General features: G+C 43.0%; 1 protein-coding gene across 1 annotated transcript; it reads right to left on the reverse strand.

Annotated features, from left to right (window-relative positions):
* Window positions 1-6,019: 6,019 nt before the first annotated feature.
* LOC106866799 (RNA-binding protein 2) lies at window positions 6,020-8,260 on the reverse strand. Its single transcript, XM_014902610.2, has 5 exons — window positions 7,912-8,260; window positions 6,887-6,957; window positions 6,700-6,781; window positions 6,408-6,530; window positions 6,020-6,300 (listed from the first exon to the last, which is right to left on the reverse strand). The coding sequence occupies exons 1-5, from the start codon at window positions 8,189-8,191 to the stop codon at window positions 6,233-6,235; spliced, it is 624 nt and encodes a 207-aa protein (XP_014758096.1). The 5' UTR covers window positions 8,192-8,260; the 3' UTR covers window positions 6,020-6,232.
* Between the last annotated feature and the right edge of the window lie 12,719 nt (window positions 8,261-20,979).

The raw sequence follows: 20,979 nt of genomic DNA on the forward strand, positions 1-20,979 counted from the left end.
CCCAAAAGTAATTCAAAGTTGTACTACAAGTGTGTGATAGTTTGTTCGTAGAAAATAAAAAAACATTTTACATTACCCCAAGTTAGAATTATGCAAGATTCATAAAGGGTGTTGAAATATTCAACACCTTGCTATGAAAAGATGTGCCGACAATTTTCACCCATCTTGCGAAAATTCCAACAATATGAAGAAAATGTAAAAAAAGTCCATTCTTTCGCATGGAGTCCTTTTATGTGTTCTAGTTGTCATGAAAAATGATAAACTTCAATTTTGACAAATTTTCGAAAAAATCCTTCACAAAATGGACTATCGAGTATGAATGTTTATGAGTTTCAAGCGAGATGAGCAAAGTCACGACCATTTCTATATCATAGTTCGTGATAATGAATCCAATTGTTGTGCAAATGTGCATATTTGCATGCCAAACAATATTGTCAAAGATTTTAGAAATTTTAAGTTTTAAAAATATGTTTTTCAATTTCTAAACACAAAAATGAGGTATTTTGTGAAGCAAGTACTATTAGTATGGTTCAAAATGCCACCCGATTTTTGCACAAAATGGATCATACTTACAAACTTATAAATCAATTCAATTGTAGTCCAAAATACAATTATTTTATGCTAAAAATAAAAATAAAAATGAATTTGAAACACTCCAACGGTGGTTTTACATTTAAACCCGCCACTAGCTAGAGGTAGAAAGCACACGATCCAGGTGAAACCCGATACTCATCTGTGATTGGCCGAGCCTAGATGCCATGGATCGATGAGGTTGCAGGAGACCCCCTGACTCTCTCTCTCTCCTTATCCCATCCCCGTGACCCTACTATTCTCCTTATCGCTTTCTTTTCTCCCTGACCGAGCCTCCTCCTATGTCCTCTCTCCCTCCCCACTGAGCCTCCTCCTCTCCCTCCCCAGGGTTTTCACCCCAAAAAAATTAAAGTATGTTCATTATTAATTTGTCGCCATGCCGTCATATCCACCGTCTCTACCGGTCGGCACCTGACTGGCGCTAGCTAGCCGGCGATCGTGATACATATACAGGGCTCCATAGGCGTCGGACACTACGCCAGAATGGGTTACTGGCACACGAGCTCCAGTGACGGTATAGCTGGTCCAAAAAATTCACCGCCACTGGACGTCGTTGGAGGAATCCAAAACGAATACCAGTGGCGGTGAGCAACCACCGCCACTGCTAGTGGAGCACCGGTGGCGGTGAAAGCACTCACACGACTAGCACCGCCACCGGTGCTCTAGCACCCGTGGCGGTGGTCCTTCACCGCCACTGGAGCTCCTTAGTAGTCAACGGCGCACGACACTAGTGGCGGTTAAAGTGGTCGAAAAAACAAAACGCCACTGGAAACGAGTACCAATGGCGGTTAGCTTCCAACGCCGCTGTTAATAGAGCACTAGTGGCGGTGCCAGCACTCATGCGGCTTTCACCGCCACTAGTGCTCCTAGTACCAATGGCCGCATCACTTACCCGCCGCTAGTGCTCCCCAGAGATTCCCATCCCATTTACCAGTGGCGGGCAGATTCTTCGAACCGCCACTAGTAAGTTATCTATAAAGCAAAGATATTGTGGCCTTATCTTCCTCAGCTCGCGCGTCTCTGGACCAGCTGCGGCTCCTGAACACACAGGCGACGGGGAAGCCCTGCCAAAACTCCATGGCGCCGGCAGCCGGAAGGTTGCTCCCTTTCCCTCTCCTTCTTCCTCCTCCCCCTCTCCTTTCCTCTAGCTCCTTCCTCTCTTCTCTTCTTCCTCGACTTGGCTGAAATGGCGTCGGTGGCCGGGAGAGCTCGATCTCTCTCCAGGAGCTGTCCCGGGCGGCCCCCTTGCTTGGGAGGTCCCCCACTCTTCCCCTAGCTCCGTTTCTCCCTCCCCTCTGTCGTCTCTCTGGTTGCTGCGCGTGCGCCCCCTCCCTTCTGTCTCTTTGGTCCCCCCCCCTCTCTCTCTCTCTCTCTCTGCTTCCCTGTGTGATTAATTAAGCTGTTCTCTCTCAATAAAATATGTGTTGAATGTGCATGTTCCGCTCAGACATCGTGCCGTGTTTGTGAATTTTTTTGTTTGTACATGTATACGGGCCATCGTGCTGTTTGTGTTCACATGTGGGTGTGGGTGTGGGTGGGTGTTTATTTGGCAATTTTTTGCAAAATTTGTAAATTTTATAGCAAAGGTCATGCCAAAATTTTGTGTGATACTATATGTAACTTGATTTATGTTTGTTTATCGTGTTTTAGCTCGATGAGCCATGCTTGGATGTACGAGGAGACAAGAAATTGCGAAGAGTGAATAAGAAAACTGAAGGACTTCACTGATGTCACCACGGAACATATGCTGAGAAAAGGGGACGACATGACATGTTGTCCATGTAGCAATTGTCGTAACACAATGATGCTTCTGCCAAACGATGTGGAGTTGCACTTGCTCCTACACGGTTTTGTGTTGGGTTATTCACGTTGGACTTGTCACGGCGAGGATGCCATTGAAGTTGAAAGCGACCCAGAAATGGAGAACATGGAGCATGATGATCCACCCGACGAACCATGCCGTGGCGAAGATCAAGAAGTTTCGCAAGACATGGTGGCCGAAATGCTAGATGATGTGCACCTGCGTAAACAGTTAGATGACGCTGACGATGAGTTAGTGTCCCGTAAATTCCAGAAGCTGAGGGAGGACGCAGAGACGCCGTTGTATGAAAATGTAGGGCCGGACAAAAGTGTGCTGGAAGTAACGCTCGAACTTCTCCGAATGAAGGCAAAATATAACATCGTGGACTCAGAATTCACAGATATTTTGAGTTACCTTTCTACAGTTCTTCTTGCGGGCAACATGTTGCCTAAGAGCACGTACGAAGCGAAGAAGGTTGCATGTCCCCTCAGGTTAGAGGTTGTCAGATACCATGCTTGTCCGTTGGACTGCATCATATACAAGGGTAACTATAAAAACATGCACAACTGTCCAGTATGCAAAACATCCCAATACAGGAAGAAAGACCCCAATCCTGAGGGCCTCCCGGAGGAAGAAGTGACTCGTGGTCCAGCGGCGAAGACAGTATGGTACCTCCCGTGTGGTAGCCGGCTGGAGCGTTGGTTTCAAAACGAGAAGGAGGCCAGGTGGTTCATCTTCCACGACGCGACTTAGAAGGATATCAATCCTGATGGGGTGTACCGTAACGATGATGGTGTACTTAGACACCCCGCCGATGCGGCTCAATGCAGGACCCTGGACGAGGAGTTTCCAGACTTCGGCATAGAGGCCAGGAACATCAGGTTCGGGATGAGTACGGACGGAATCAATCCGTTTGGAAAACATGAGCAGCAAACACAGCACATGGCCGGTGATCCTGTTCATATACAACCTTCCTCCGTGGCTTATCATGAAGAGGAAGTACATCCACCTATCCATGCTCATACAAGGTCCTAAGCAACCGGGAGCTGATCTGAACGTGTATCTGGAGCTACTGAAAGATGAACTTGTGGGACTTTGGAGTACGGGTTGAAAGGTTTGGGACGCTCACAAGAAGGAGGAGTTCACCCTTCGGGCAGCTCTACTAACATGTGTGCATGACTACCCTGCGAACGGGAACTCATCTTGCCAACGCACACATGGGTACAAAGCATGTACAAAGTGCGGGGATGAAACAAACTCACAGAGGCTGCCAGTTTCACAGAAGATTGTGTACATGGGACACTGAAAGTGGTTGCAACGCGATGACCCATGGAGGAAGGACAAGAAAAACTTCAATGGGAGGACAGAGCCTCGCCCGAAGCCTAGGGAAAAGACTGGGCACGAAATCTATGAAATTGTTAGGAACTTGGAAGTTGTTGCCGGGAAAGCAAATCCGCAAGCGAAAGAGAAGGATGGCGATGGACCTGTGTGGAAAAGGAGGTTGGTGTTTTGGGACCTGCCTTACTGGAAATTCTTACAAAGACATCACGCCATAGATGTCGTGCACGTCGAGAAGAACGTGTGCGATAGCTTGTTGGGCTTGCTAATAAACAATGCAGATAAGACAAAAGATGGGCCAAAGACACAGAAGGACCTTGAGTTCTTGGGCATAAGGAAGAAGCTGTGGGCGGTAGAGGAAGAGTCAACGGAAGACCACAATGGTGAAGTCACGGTAACGATACGATGTAAACCTGCGTGTTACACCTTGAGCAAAGCCTAGTTACACAGAATGTGCCAGTGTCTCCACAGCATAAAAGTTCCATCCAACTACTCGTCCAGCATCAAGAGACTCGTTGACATGAAGAGTCACAAGCTTGTTGGCATGAAGTCTCATGACTGCCATGTGATTATCACGCAGTTACTTCCAGTTGCAATAAGAGGTGCCATGGAGCCATGGGTCAGAGAGACGGTGATGAAGCTTTGTGACTTCTTTGACACAATCGGGCAAAAATCCATCACGGTGGAACGCTGCCTCCAGCTGAAGGATTCAATGATACAAATTTTGTGTGAATGTGAGATGTTCTTCCCTCCAACATTCTTCGATATCATGGTACATCTGATGGTACACATCACCGACGAGATAATCCTACTAGGGCCCTCCTTTCTGCACAAAATGTATGGGCCCGAACGATACAACGGGGTGCTGAAGCGGTATGTTTGTAACAGAGGGCATCCGGAAGGTAGCATCATGCAAGGCTACCGGTGCTCGTTAGCACCAGTGGCGCAGGCTTAGTGGCGGTCCGGGTTACCGCCACCGGTGTGTAATTCGGACCGCCACTGCTAACCTTTTCTGGAGCAGTGGGAGAAAATGTTGGAAGGGAGTAAAGTTGCGATGGGTCGTGTCGTCCTGATCTGGACCGCTCGTCCCTATATCCACGCAAAAAATATGATGACCGCCGATGCAGCCACACCGTACCACTCACCCTAGGACAGTCATCATGTCGCGCCACCGCCTCAACCTCATCGGCGCCACTTGGACAGGTCACTGCACCATATTACAAATCACTTACTCCCTCCGACCCTTATCACCGTAACTGTTTTCAATTTGGTCCATCTGAGTGGACCTTATTACACCTTCAACTCTAACAAGCAAAATTGAACATGTTGTACAGTTCGCTTTTTTATTTGAACTTGAATTTTTTTAAGTTACTTCAGTGGCATGAAATAAATTACCATACAAAAATTCATATTTTTCCTGATCAAAATTGTATATCTTTTAAATAAATTAGTGAAATGCTTGACATAATCATATTATCTTGCGTAGAAAACTTTTGAGAGGATTCCTTACAGGTAGAACACTGTCAGGTGCCACGTCATCATAAAACCGACCCGGTCGGACCTTTTTTCCTTTTGAGAGAACTGCACATATATATTTTGTAAAATTTACTCAACAATGATAAGCCGTCGACCTCTCCCGGCTGACTCAGCAACCACACTCTTTGATCTAGTGATGGACATATCCGGAAGCAACTCTCCGCATGCATGGTCAGCTGCCGCGACTCTTGGAACCTCACTTGGAAGACTTGGGTGCTCAACAAGGTGAAATTCTTCTACTGGCTAGCCGATGTTGATCGCTCCTGGACAAACGGACATACTCATGCGTCGAGCTCTACCATACGAGTCCTTCTGCCATATTTGTGACCAACGCTCCGAGACATATACAACACCTACTCATGTACTGTTGTCAGCCGCGGCAGGAACCGTTGCTGTTGGAGCTGGAACTTGGTCCAACTTCGAACGTATCTCACATCTCATGCTTTACCGGTACGTCTACCACTACCTACAGGATCATAACTACATGCATGAACGAAAAACTGAACATGCATATACAAGAATCACGATGGACATGGCGAGTTAAACGTGTTATCTTCGATGATTGGATCCACATCCACCTGCACTCCGTGGAACCAGGCTACTACCATAACAAGTAGACGCACATGCCACCTTGCGTAATCAACAAAAATCCATATTTGACATGGTACACCCACCAACATAAACGATTTGCTTTAGTTAAGCAAGGTAATAATTAAGAAAACTGCAGGTACTTTGTAAAGTTTGGCATCCAGAGAGATGATAGGTTACATTAGGACATAACAAGAGAATATCTCATATAGTAAAGCTAACTTCATAAATCGATTCAAGTTCTAGCGCTGACTAATCATAGTCTACCAGGACATGCCCTAGAAATTCTCACTCATGATTTGGTAGAAGCAAGGAAGAAGTTGCAATTTGAATAATTTCATTTTGATATAAAAGAAATAATCTGGACCTACACAAGATTTAATGCTGATCACGAGATAATTGAAGGTGCAAACGCGAGTCTTGGTCATCTATATCCAACCAATAACCTACAAAATACACATCTCAACAAGAGTTAGTATTTTGGGGAAGGTAGGATACACGAGTTATATTCAATTATATGATGCAACTAAACGATGTTAATTATATTCATCACCTTGCAGTGCCCGCATGGCAGAAAAGGCTTCGGCTGGAGTGGCATAGTCAACAAAAGCTATTTTATGACTATTATCGTTGACAAGCCTAACTTCACGAAACCCATTAAAAGGACGAAATATATCTATAAAACAAGAGTCAAGGGGCTCAAGCAATAATATCTAAAAGACAGGACACAAAAATATGGAGAGATTAACATAAATACAAAATAATGATCACTTGTGATTAAAGGACTAATCAGCTCAAAATAATAATATACCCTGCAAAGACAAACTCAAAGTAAGAAAGGATACGTGCAAGCTCTCGTCCAGTGATGTTGGAGGGAAGACCTTCTGCATATATAGTGCTTGATGCGTCTGGAGGAAGAGAAGGCATCTGTAAACATGCAGCAAGTTCAAAGTTATTAATCTAGTTACTTCACAATTACTGTTGAAGCTGAAGCTGAAAATCTTATTAAGAAACAAGTAACTGTTATGTTACCTCATTGTGTATGCCAGTCCCATAAGGCAGTCCCATTGCATCATCAAATCCAGCCATTTCGGGCTCAGAGTCTACCAGCAAAGTGTAAAAGCCTTTTCAGCCGAGAAATTACAAATAGTCAACTAAGGAGATGATAAGTTATTTAACCTATAATGGGGCATTGGGGCTCAACAACTACAACAAATAGCTAACTACTACCCGGATGACAGTCGGTAACGCTTGCTAAATATATCTGTTGAAGATAGTGTGTGTCAGAAGAAATCTCACTTGATCTCCTTAAAGAATTATAACAGTACAAAAATGCAACAGAAAACAGCTTTGTTAAACTAATAATAGCAGGTTGGGGTATGACAGTTAGAGCGGAAACTGATGTAGCAAGATGCAATCCCTAAGCCAAACCGACCAAATTGAGTTAAACTATATTAATAGGCAGGGGTGAAGCTAGCATGTAAGCATTGGTGTCAAATGACACCAATGACTTCTTGCTGATACTTCTTAATTAGAAATAGAGAAAATCTTCTAGTAATATGCAATGGCACCAGTAAATTCTAAAGAGTGACCCCAACGTACGGTGTATTTTTCTGGCTCCGCTCAGGTTAATAGCTGCATGAAAGTGACAGCGGAAAGCAAAGTTGCACCATGCAAACCCTAAGCGAGATTCAATTATGCACTGTCAACCAGTTCCAAATTGCGGGATTTATAATATATTTGATCACAAAAAAAAAAACATCCGTAGCTCTTCAGAACAGTAGCTTAAATCCATTCTCTGTAGTTTTGAACCGATCATGAAAAATAGTATATGTATTATATTCATACAGTTATGTGTTGTTTAACATAACAAAAGCTATATAAGCGACCAGTAATCAAAGCTAAGAAATTCTACAGGGCAAAACCCTAAAAATAACCAAACTTTATCCTATAAGTAAATAGTTGTTTTCCTAGGATTGTTTCCCAGAGCAGATCTACCATGAAATCTTAGGCAACAGATCGAAAGAATAATGAGCAGCAAGCCAGCAAGCACAAACCTAAGTCATCCGAAAGCCGGCGCTTGTGCGAAGGGGATCCCAAGGCCCGAGGTGGCTCCTGCAAACTAGCAGGTTGGGGGAATGGCCAGTCCGGGGACATGGGCTCCACCTCCATGGGGAGCCCTCCCACCATGATGACCTCGACGTTGGCGCCCTGCACCGGGACGAATTCCGTCTCGGGCTCGGCGGCGCCTTCTTGCAGCGGCGGCGGCTCCGTGACAGACTCTTCGGCCAGCAGGTCGACGAGGAAGGCGGCCGAGTTCGGGTCCGCGTTGGCCATGAAGGAGGCGGCGGCGGGTGCTGGGTGCTGGTGGGGAATTGGACGAAGGAGGACGAGGCGGCGGCGGTGCCGGCTAGGGTTTCCGGGGGCTGGGGGCTGGGGAAGGAGCAAGTCGGGAAGAGGCGTGGGAAATGGGCCGGGATCGGGGCATCTTTATGGCTTTCTCCGGAACGCCGGGCTGCTGGTTTTGTCCTTTCTTCCTGCATTTCCACGCGCGTTATGCCCACGGTTTTTCCCTTTCCGGCTAAGCGCGGCGGAGCGTGTGCTGGCGAGCGGGTGTGGGCGCGCGGAGGAGGCAACAAAACGTGATAGATGCCGCGCGTGAGTACTGGCGCCCCTAGCCCTTTTATCTCCTTTTCCCGTCCTAGAAAATCTTGCTCCAACCTTCGGCGCAACCCATTTTCACCAAGAAAACTGAGGTATAAATGCTAGCTCACCCTCCGATCGATATGATTCTCTTGTTGCTTGATCCGAAGCTATTTTTCTTTCATTATATTGATATGTCTCATGAATTCATGGCCATTAATTCTCCATTGTAGCAGTATGAAATTTCGAGAAACTGGTTCTTGGTTCATGGCTATTTTTTTTTCCCATTATGTTCATGAAATTAGATGGATTATTGCTCCGAGCTCTTGCAGATCAGATATCATTAACAAATAATGACCGCTATTTTGATAATAATATTTTGATTGTTGTATAATGGTGTATGTTTAATATTTATTATCTTTTTCTGTAACGTTCACTTCGAATATAGCTTGATGAAGGATCTATATATGTATATTTCCAGTATTTCTGAGTCGAAAAAACCTATTTTGTCTTATTTCCCTCCTCTGATTTTGGGATCATCCCAACTTGACCGTTACAACTAGAAATACAATGTTATATGATTTTATATCGAAGTATGGCGTAGAATATATGGTCTGTATATTAGTATTATTTAATTGTGTAATTCAACAATGATTGGGAAAAAGCAAAAATGAGAAAATGATGATACATTCAACTATTTTAAACAACCATTTAGTTAATTTAACATGTTAGCAACTAATTTCTTGCAACTTACATGGATTTAGTGACCTAGTCACTCTTATAAGCACAGTTCAATTCATATTTAAATATAAATTGATAGTACAAGAACTTGTAAATGGGCCTTGTAATGAGAATGGTGTCCCGTACTATTAAAATATCACCACCACCCCAATGTATGCTCCTTATGATGTTTCCTCCCTTTTGGTTCACTCACTCATTCGTTGAACATCCCAAAACTGAGGCTCCTCTGATTTTGATCCATCATCCCAACTTGACCGTTACAACTGGAAATACCATGCATGTTATATGATTTTATATCCAAGTATGACGGGTATCTAAGGTCTATATATTAGTATTTATGTAATTCAACAATGATTAGGAAAAGCAAAAATGAGAAAATGATGACACACACATTCAACTATTTCAAACAACCATTTAGTTATTTAACACTGTTAGCAACTAATTTCTTGCAACTTCCATGTTTGATTTAGTGGCGTAGTCACTCCATTATAAGCACAGTTCAATTCATATATATTTGATAGTACAAGAACTTGTAAATGGGCCTTGTAATGAGAATGGTGTCCGATACTATTAAACATATCACCACAACCCCAAGGTATGTTCCTTCAGATGTTTCCTCCCTTTTGGTTCACTCACTCATAAGTTGAACATCCCATATTGTTCCCAAAACCTGAGGCTCCTTTTGGGTGCCGGGTCACCCCTCACAGTTAATCGCAGTTGTCTGTCCTTGAAAGGGTAACGTGTTTTCATTGGTTGACTGGTGATTTTCTTTTGTGAACAAAATATGTGCATGTGATTTTTCAAGCTTGACCAGCTTGTGACCAAGGTATTGGTTACCGACTGCTTTTTTTACTGTGGGGGCCCGGCAAACGCAGTTACCACGATAAACGCACCCTACACGAGCCGTGCCGTCCCAGGTCTCAAGCAGTGGTTTAGTCTACGCACGATGCAAAAGAGCGGAAAACAACGTAGTAGCATGCAACCCTTAGCAAAACCAACCAGATTTAGTTAAACTATTAAGAGTAAAATGCACCCAGAGTATATCCACTTGGAATATGTGTACAGTTTAGTACATCAACTTATAAAACCTGTATCGGGAGAACCAAAACTTGGCAAAGACGATCACTTTACTACAAACTTTTACACGCTAAGAAAAAGACGCCATGAGTGGTGCTGATGTGGTCGAATGCCTCCAGGTTGAAAGGCTAAGAAAAAGATGCCACGATGGTGTTGATGTGGCCGGTAGGGACTTTTTTGGCAGCGTGTCTCATGCGTGAGGAGCACGTGAGAAAGTCGAGGGGGTTGTTTGGCCCTGTTTTCTGTTTTTGCAGATGGCCCCTGAACCTTTAATTTGGTCGCTTCATTTTTTGTACCCCGGCCCCCTGAACACTCTCCGTTTGTTGACCTAAACAAGGCGTAGGAGGCGGTGACTCATGCCGGTGGGTATCGTGGCGACCAGCGGAGAAGATCGAACGACGAAAGGCAATGGCCCTCACCATCAAGATCCTAGGTGACCGATCAGTGCCACTCCCTGCGTATTTTTTATTTGCGTGTAAATTTTGTACTCAAGTGATCATCTTTGCCAAGTTTTGGTTCACCGATGCATGTTTTACAAGCTAATTACTAAAATGCACATACGTGCCAAGTTGACGTATTTGGGGTGCATTTTACTCAACTATTAATAGCTTCATGAAAGTAATAGTGGAAACGACGAGCAGCATGCCAAATAACCAGATTATCCAAATTTTGACGATTAGGATTTATAATATTATATTTGATCATGAGGAAACCATTTGAAGATAGCTCTTCAGAACATTAATTAGTTTAAATCCTTCCAGGGTGAAGTTTGGAACACATCAATGAAAAATAGTATATGTATTATGCTTACAAATTACAATTATGTGTTGTTTAACAAGACAAAAGCTAAGCAACCACTAGCCAAGGCCTGACATGATTGATTAGTCTGTAAGCGGTGTTGTACAGGGGGGAAGTGTTAGGAATAAAATTAGCAGATGCCCTTCAGTTAGCAACTGCCATCAGTTGGGATTTTGTCCCACACTGTAACTACTTCCTCTCTCTCTCTCTCTCAAAAGTTGTAATTGAGCGCACCCTTTTGGGCTTGTATATATACTCGATCAACGTCTACGAAGGAATGGCACTTGATTCATTCTATCTTAAACAACTTGTTGTTGGGCTTCTTGATCGTCGCTAGGTCAACGACACTAACAATGATAAGCACAGCTGGGCCTTCTCGAGTTCTTGTCTCTCTGGTAAGCCCTCGACCTCTCCTGGCTCTCTCAATAACCGGACTCTTTGTTTTTGCACAAGCCACAAGGTGGTGAGCCTGGTTCAATTGGTCAGTAGAACAAAAGCACCTTCGAGGGACATGACCATGTTGTGTTGCCCTTATTTAGAAGGATCATAGAGGAGGCCAAGCTATGCCAAGAGCAGGTGCAATATAGGCCTTAGGGTATCCTTGCCAGGCACTTGCGGTGTGGCACTTATTCGGAGTTTTGAGTGTGTGTTCTCCCTAGCTAGCCTTTTAAATAATCTTTCTGTCTATTCAATATAACGAGTCACAATGCTTTTGCGTTTTCTCGGAATAAAAACACCACCTTAAAGAGTACACTCACATACCATGTCATGTACCATGAGTAATCGACAAAAAGATATATTGACATGCATGGTACACCCACCAACATAACCAATTACTGTAATTAAGCATGTAATAAGAAACCTTCAGGTACTTTGAAAAGTTTAGCATCCAATATAACATTACATGTATATATAGGTCAACAACATAGTCGACAAGTTACATTACAGCATAACTAAGAATCAATATCACAAGTAACTTCATAAATTGATTCCACTTCTAACGCAGACTAATCATATATAGTCTGCCAGGACCCCAGAGAAATTCTCATTCACGAGTTAACAGAAGCAAGGAAGAAGTTGCAAGTTAAGTTTTTCAGTTTGATATAGAAGAAATAATCCAGACTCACAAGATTTAATGCCGACCACGAGAGAATTGCAGGTACAAACGGTGTGAGTGTCGGTCCTGTATATCCAACCTATAACCTACAAAATACACATCTCAACACGAGTTAGTATTAAGTGGAAGGTAGGACCGTAGGAGACACGACTTGGGCTGACCAATGAAGTTATATTCACCTTGCAAAGCCTGCATGGCAGAAAAAGCTTGGAAAGGAGTGGCATACTCAGCAAAAGCAATTATATGATTATTATTGTTGCCAATCGATATCCTTACTTCACGAAACCCAGAGAAAGGGCGAAATATATCTAGAAAAACAAGAGTCAAGGGGCTCAAGCACTAATATCTAAAAGATAAAACACACACAAAAAGATGGAGAGATTAACATAATTAAATATGAAATAGATACCACTTGATATTAGATGACTATTCAACTAAAAATAATAATACCCTGCAAAAACAAACTTAAAGTAATTAATAATACAAATAGAATCCTGCGTAAAGGATACGTGCAAGCTCTCGTCTAGTATAGTTGGAGGGAAGACCTTCTGCATATATAGTGTCTGATGCGCCTGGAGGAAGAGAAGACATCTGTAAGCTAGCATGCACCAAGGTCAAAATTAATTAATAATCCAGTACTCACATTAACTGACAAAGCTGAAGCTGCGAATCTTATTAAGAAACAAGTAATTGTTATGTTACCCCATTCTGTATGCAAGTCCCAGAAGGCAGTCCCATACTCCCATTGCATCGTCAAATCCATCCATTTTAGGCTCCGGTCTACCAGCAAAGTGTAAAAGCCTTTTCAGCTGAGAAATTACAAGTACTAAGGAGATAGCAAGTAATGTATGCAAGTGTCAACTAATTAAGGAGATAACAAGTAATGTATGCAAGTGTCAACTAAGGAGATAACAAGTAATTTAACCTATCATGGGGCTCGAACTACAACAAATATCCAACTACTGCCCGCATTGCAGTCGGTAGCGCTTGCTAAGTATATTTGTTGAAGATAGCTTGTGATGCAGGAAATCACAGTACTCCCTTAAGATATTAAATAGTACTGAAATGAGAAACAGGAAGCAGCTTTGTTGAACCACTAATAGTTAATTGCATGAAAGTAAGAGCAGAAAATGATGTAGCAAGATGCAAACCCTAAGCCAAACCATCTAGAATGAGTTAAACTATTAATATCTCCATGAAAGTAACGGCGCGGGGAAACGAAATAGCAGCATGCAAACCCTAAGCCAGACCGACCAGTTCAGCGTACGCGCCGTCGACCAATTCCAAGTAGCAGGATTTGTGATATTTTTTATGACAAAAAAATCATTCGAAGCCCCAAATTGCAGTTTAAATCCTTCCATCAAATTTGGAACCCATCAATGAAAAATAGTATAAGCATTATGTTATATTAACGTGCTGTTTAACAAAACAAATGCGAAGCTAACCAGTAACGCTAAGAATGCTAGGGGCCAAAACCGTAAAAATTGACCAAACTTTATCATATAAGTACTCCCTCCGTCCCATATTAAGTGGCTCAAATTTGCCAAAATATGGATGTATCTATATTCAAAAAGCGTCTAGATACATGTAATATTTCGTCACTTAATATAGGACGGAGAGAGTGCTTGTTTTCTGGATTGCTTCCTAGATTTACTATGAAACCTTAGGCTGAAGAAAGAATAATCTTCTATGCTGACCACTCCTGTTCTAGATTATCATTAACAAATGCAAACACTATTCTACCAATCTGATGCAGTGATATGGTAAAAATTAATAATAAAAAACAATACATCAGGAAGTTATGTCAAACTAGACTCAATTGCAGGATTAACTATTAATCTTTTTTGCATTCTAAAAAAATATATTAATCTTTCTAGAAAAAATATGGCCACGTTTCCGGTAGTGCCTGTTGACTGCAGCCCTAAGATTTCTTGACATAAACGAAAGCCTACATGAAAAAATATCAATCAGACACATGTATAGGCTACAAACCAAAAGCATGAAAAACAATCTGATACACTTTCGGATCCCTGAGCTAAGGTACCAAATGTACTAGCGGTGCCGACCCCTTAATTTTCCTATGATCAAGCTGGAGAGGAATAAAAACAAAACAGTAAGCTATAACAGAGGCGGGGTGTTGAGCAGTGAACACAAACCAAAGTAGTTAGAACGCCGGCGCCTGTGCGAAGGGGGACCAAAGGCCAGAGGTGGCCGTGGCAAAATAGCCGGCTAGGGCACCCTACACCGGGACATATTCCATCCCCGAAGACAGCGGCACAGCGGACTGGTGGATCCGATCGGCGACGATGGGGGAGGAGTTACCATCGGCGCTGGCCATATATCTGTCGCGGCTTGCGGTGGGAGGACTGTCCGCCGAAGCTTGCTAGGGTTTCGGTGGGCGGCGTCTGGGGCGCGGATCGGAGCTGGGAAAGGAGGAAGAGGCGGCGGGGCCGGCTAGGGTTTCCGCGTTATGCCCAGTCGGGGATCGACTGGGAATCGCCGCTGAAACAACTGCAGCAGCGAGCAAGCGCGGGGAGGCGAGTGAGCGCGCGGGGGAGGCAGTGCGAAAGCGTGATGCCACGCGTGAGGAGTGAGAAAGGGTTTTTGCAGATTTCGCGTGGGCCGATCTGAGCCCAGTCGCTTGGCTCGGTTCCTTTCCTTTCGAGTTTGAAACTCAACCCATTTTCTGCAAGAAAGTTGACTACACTGCTACGGAATTGGTCAGCAGTGGCGGGCCAATTTCAACACCGGTGGCGGTGGACCGGCCCGCCACTAAGCCTGCGCCACTCGTGCTGACGAGCACCAGTGGCCGGTACGACCACCACCATTGGTAATACCTTTCTCCTATGGCGGTCAAGAATCACAGCCACTAGTGCTATCTCTCTCTAGCGGCGGTGAAAAATCACCGCCACTGATAAGATTTAGATGAATTAAAAAAAAACAGACCCTCGCCTGCACTGCATCGTCACTGATGACGTTGGAGAAAAAACATAGATTCAATTCCGATACAAAAACACAGATACAAATCAGACCCAGGCCGTGTGGCTCCAACAACAAGAATCAATCAAAACTATAGAAAACATTTCAGATCTAAGCACTAAGACCAGTTCGGAGTAAGTGTGCTTGAACACCTTTGGATCCAGAAAAAAAAAGAATAAAAGAAGAGAGGAGTTGCAGCCGCCCTCCTCTCCATGCCAGCGGCGGCGCGGACTGGACGTGGAGGTGAAGCCTGCGAGTTGCAGCCGCCCTCCCACCTGCAAGTGGCGCCGTCCTTCTCTCCTCGCTCGTCTGCAACGGAGTTAAGAGAGGGAGGGTGTGTGAGAGGGAGAGAGAACTCACCCGGATCCGCGGCGCCAGGACCAAGAAACGCCGGATCCAGAGGCGGCGGGGCCGAGCGCAGCCGGACCCGACCCCATCCGGCCATGGCGCAGGAGGAGGAGAGACCTCGGGAGCGCCATAGCAGCAGCCACGCGGAGTCGGGGGTGGGGGCCTTGTCGGCGGAGTCCACCTGCCGCAGGGAGTAGGGAGGAGGGCGGCGGCCGAGTGTGCCGAGGAGCTAAGGAGGAGGGCGGCGGCGTGGATCTGCAGAGGGCAGAGGATGAGGGAGGCTGCTGTGAGCAGAGAGAGAAAAGGGAGAGAGGCTCACGTGTTGGAATAAGAGAGGAAGGGGATCGGGCTGTCCAATGGGCTGTGGCAAGAAGACGAGTGGCCGAGCGAGATACACGTCACCGATCCATGGCACACCAGCTCTACCAATCGCACGCAAGCACACGTATTCCGTGTTTTTCAATTCCATGGCGAGCGAGATACAACACTGGTGGCGGACTGGCGGGTAGTACTACGAACCGCCCACTGGTGATGAGCTAGAGTTTTCCAAAATCCCTCTCCAGCACCAATGGCGGGCTCTACTGAACTACCTGCCACTGGTGTTGATTTTTGAAAATGGTATTAAATTCGTATTATATTTTATGAGTATTAAAAAAATTACAAAACCTGTACTTTTGAGTGTATACCAAGGATACTTATTTGAAAGTGAAGTTTAAACTATAAATTGAAAAACTTTGTACACTAATTTGGATAATTATGTGTGATTATGTGTGGCTTTTGTGTACTAAAAAATCTATAAAATTCATTTTTACACAGAATCTTCCCAAATTTGGTTTGGACACTTCCCTAATGATAAGAAACACACATACAAAAATTCAAGTTCAAAATAAAAATTCAAGTCATATTTGGTTGGTTGGGTTAGATGGTTTCAGAGAGTTCTACCTCGATGACCCCAAAATGAAGAATTGTTGTGGTCAATTTGGATTTTTGTCTTCAAAAATTATACGTAAGCTTCTTGTTGTATACTAAGTTTCCATGCAAAAATTCAAATCATTTTGAGCAAAACTGAATTTTCTTCAAAAAAAGAATAGCCTATTCCTCTGTATCTCACATGCTTCCATAATTATAGGAATTGGTTCCATAACCAACATTGGGCTCAATGGAGCTATTTTACAAATATTATCCCACGGATTTATTGGCGCTACACTTTTTTTCTTGGCAGGAACGGCTTGTGATAGAATGCGTCTTGTTTATCTCTTGGTCAACGAAATTTCAAAAAAAGAATAGCAATTAATAGCGCTACACTTTTTTTCTTGGCTGGAACGGCTTGTGATAGAATGCGTCTTGTTTATCTCTTGGTCAACGAAATTTCAAAAAAAGAATAGCAATTAATAACTTAAACATGAACAACATAATCATATAAATGGTTGATGATAATTTTTTATTTAGGTTTCAAACTTTGAATGGGACAAGATATTATTATTTTACACTCAAAAGGACAGGTGGTTTAACTTTTTGAAAAACACAGAATATAATATGAATTTAAAACCTCATCCAAAGTTACTTACCAGTGGCGGGTTCCTTGTGCCACTAGTGTTGTTTTGTGATATTGGTAATCCTTTGTTGAGTAGCAGTGGCTGTTTTGAACTCAGAACGGCCACTGGAGGTGGGGCGTTACCAGTGGTGGTTTTGAACTTAGAACAGCCACTGGTAACCATTGGGGGAATCCCCATTGAACACCGGTGGCCGTGGACGGGCACCGCCACGGGTGGTGGAGCACCAGTGGCGGTGGTTTTCTTGTCACCATTTTCACCGCCACTGGTGCTAGATCACCGGTGGCTGTGGCTGGCCACCGCCACACGTGGAGCACCAGTAGTAGCCGTGATTTTTTTGCCCCGCTCGAACAGCCACTAAAGGTCATGCGCCAAAACCACATTCTGGCGTAGTGCTAGCTCACCTATGATCTGACTATACTGTTGCTTGATTCGCTTGATTTGAAAATACTTGTTAATTCATTATATGGATTGACTCCATGAATTCATGGCCATTCCCCATTGTAGCTAGCAGTATAAAATTTGGAAAAATTTGGGCTGTTATCCATGTGCATGGATGCTGATTTCGGACATATGATAATTAGGTTCAGAACTGCAGGTGCTTGCGGAACATGTTACATATTTAATATGTTGAACATTTGTAGTATGGAAGATTAGAAGAAGAAAACAAGCTAGAAAACGGACACTTCTAATCTTCTATTCTTTAGTATGATTAGGGCATTGCTCAGCCTTTGATATCCCGATGGGCTCCAAAAGGTCGAATGTGATTATAATTTTTAATTTCTCACTTTACTTGGAAATTGCAATAAGAAGTGTCAGCGTCACTCACCAATTAAAGAGTAGCATATGCACCTGATAAAAAAAACAGTAGCATATGCAAATTATCCAGCATTATTTGCATTCAGATCTGACATGTGAATCCATACATTGATAATCGTTTTACCACATACAAATCATGTGTTTCAGTCATTAATTAATGTTGTTCGAAAACATTATTCTCAATAATCAAATCTTATATATAGCAATTTGTTCAGACATTTGATGCAGCTAACTTGAGATTGGTTCTCCAGATGTCTACTCCCAGATTAAAGCCTCAATATATTTATTTATTTGGTTCTCCACATCAATTAATTTGTTACTTTCCATGTAATAGTATCCCAGGTGTTTTTGCATGAATCTTCCAAGTTTATAATATTGTTTTACCAGTATTTTATATTGAAACATGAAACTATAATTTGTACATTATCTATACAATAACACTACAACAGATATGCTAATTTACTTTTCACCAATGCCTTTTGTTAGAAGTTATCAAAATTTGGTCACGAAGAATTTGCTCGTGATGACTGCATGACGATTATATCTTCTTCATTAGTTGACCGTCACTAGTAGCCCTTGGTGACGAAAAAATCAGTCGTCACAAGTGGCAAGTTATCACGAATCTGGGTCTGTCACAACTTTCATCATAGATGTGTACACGTATCCTTTTAACCCATGTGGGCTGGTCGGGCGTACTCTTTGTCAACCAAGTGCACGCTGCAAAAGAAAATTAGATACTCTCCCGTCCCATATAAAGTGTCGCAAATTTGTATAGATACTCATGTATACTGTAATTCAACAAAACACCGGCTAATCCAATTAACATAAAGCTGTATGGTTGGATTTGTAATTTATGGCTAGGATTTAATTAGCGAGGGATCAATAAGAAAATAACATACGTCAATCCAGTGGGACGGAGTTATAACAGCCCTGATCAAAATAATCAGCATTTTCTTGAGTTCCCGTCTTCATATATTTGCTTCCCCTTTTTCTTTTTCCGCGCGCAAGAAAAATCCAAAAACATCGCGATCTCATAATCAACCCTCCCTTGATGGCCACATGCATCATATATAGTAGCATGAGTACTCGATCTCTTGGGGTCAAAAATCATAATAGTAGCATCAGTACTCTGCGTTCAAATTTCAGATCCATGTTCCACATCCATGCAAAGCAGTTTTTAATTACGGTGGAGGTGTGTAGATGTGCCTAGATTTGATCCATGATTCAGCTTTGACCCATGAGGGACAGGCCCTAATGATTACGGCTTCATATATGTAAGTGGAGCTGGTGGTCAAGGAGGTGTTTATTCACAATGAGCGACGGGTGACGGCGTAATCTACGTTTGCAGGCTCCTTAATCCGCTTATTGTCCGGTTGAAATAATCCCGTTGTGTTTTTTTTTTTTACTTTTCGGATCTTTTTGGTTGTGTGCATCTTGATACCAACATCTCAGTTCAATTTTGCGTAAAAAATAAAACATCTCAGTTCAATAAATCTTCCATTATTGAAAAGCTAATGCAAGCATATCTTTCATCCTCTCGACTATATAAAATTCACTTGACAACAAGGTGTGTGATTCAGGTAAGGTAATAATAATGTTGCTAGGCATGCAGCGTTTTTTTTCCCCAAAAAGAAGGCTCCCGGCATATGCAATATTCTCTCGGATGAACATAGCCATATTTTTATTAGAAAGATGCTACACATCAATGATGAACACATCAGCATACAAAAATAAAAATAAAAATTCAGAGATCCATCTTCTTAGATTAACCCTCATCATCTTCTCCACCACCCCAACCACAAAACAAATTGTCGGGGACCAAATCCACTAGCACAAACATGGGATCAACGCAAAGCGCCGTACTCTGAGACTGTTAATGCCAATGCCTTCGATCAAGAAGGGACCGACGTTTGTACATACACCGTTGTTACCGAGTCTAATTAACTAAATAGGTCAAACATGGGATTATCGCATCCCTGAGATGAAACTTCAAGCCAGCACCTTTAACAAGGACACTACGCACGTACGTCAATTTTGCCTCATCAAACCAAGATGCGAGATCAAGGGTTTTCACCCCAGTGAAATTAAAGTATGCTTATATTAATTTGTCATGCATGCCTCCATCCACCATCTCTACCGTTTGGCGCATGACTAGCGCTAGCTAGCCGGCCAATCATGACACATAGGGCGCCATCGGTGTTAGAGAAAATGTTGGAAGTGAGTAAAGTTGCGATGGGTCGCTGCCTGATCTGAAGTACTCGGCCCTAGATCCACACAAAAAAATATGATGACTGTCGATGAAGCCACCACTCACCCTAGGCCAGTCATTATGTCGCGCCACCGCCTGAACCTCGTTGGGTCCACTTGGACAGGTCATTGTACCATATTACAATTCACTTAAAAAATTTCAATTTGGGTCCATCTGAGTGGATCTCTATTACGCCTTCTACCCTAACAAGCAAAATTGAACATGTTGTACAATTCGCTTTTTTATTTGAACTTGAATTTTTTGTATGTGACTTCAGTGGCATGAAATAAGTTACCATACCAAATTTCATATTTTCCTGATCAACACTGTATATCTTTTAAATAAATTATTAGAAATGCTCGACATAATCATATAATTTTTCGTCGAAAGCTTTTCAATTTTGGATTGGCAAATTTAGTGTGATAAGTACATGTAATAATACACTCAAAAGCACAGGTCTTTTTATTTTAGGGCGAATAGAAATTTATATAATAAAAAACTAATCAGGGGATCAAAAGTGGTAGGTTTCCTAGACAAGAACCGACACAATTGCCCAACTAGAGAAAAATGGAAAAAGAAGTCTAGCAACTTTCAGTGGCGGTTTTCTCTGTGTAACCCGCCACTGATGGGTTATAGACTTATTGTGTGAAAAGTCATTTGGTTTGGTTGCGTTAATATCCTTAAACACATCCCACCTGGCTAGTTGGTCTATCCAGTTCCCATCTGAAGGCATCGTGGGTTCGACATCACTCGCCCATGATTAAACCGCCTTTTGTTTGGAATTTCCGTCTGAATGACATGG

This window comes from Brachypodium distachyon, chromosome 4, assembly GCF_000005505.3.
Source record: "Brachypodium distachyon strain Bd21 chromosome 4, Brachypodium_distachyon_v3.0, whole genome shotgun sequence".
In the NCBI taxonomy this organism is placed as follows: Eukaryota; Viridiplantae; Streptophyta; class Magnoliopsida; order Poales; family Poaceae; genus Brachypodium; species Brachypodium distachyon.

Excerpts from the sequence above, each read along its gene's own strand:
- LOC106866799 (XM_014902610.2), bottom strand. The coding sequence starts at position 8,191 with ATGGCCAACGCGGACCCGAACTCGGCCGCCTTCCTCGTCGACCTGCTG. Across the intron at positions 6,531-6,699 it reads CACTGGACGAGAGCTTGCAC|ATATATTTCGTCCTTTTAAT; the intron begins GTATCCTTTCTT and ends CTTGTTTTATAG. Across the intron at positions 6,301-6,407 it reads TGCCATGCGGGCACTGCAAG|GTTATTGGTTGGATATAGAT; the intron begins GTGATGAATATA and ends TGTATTTTGTAG.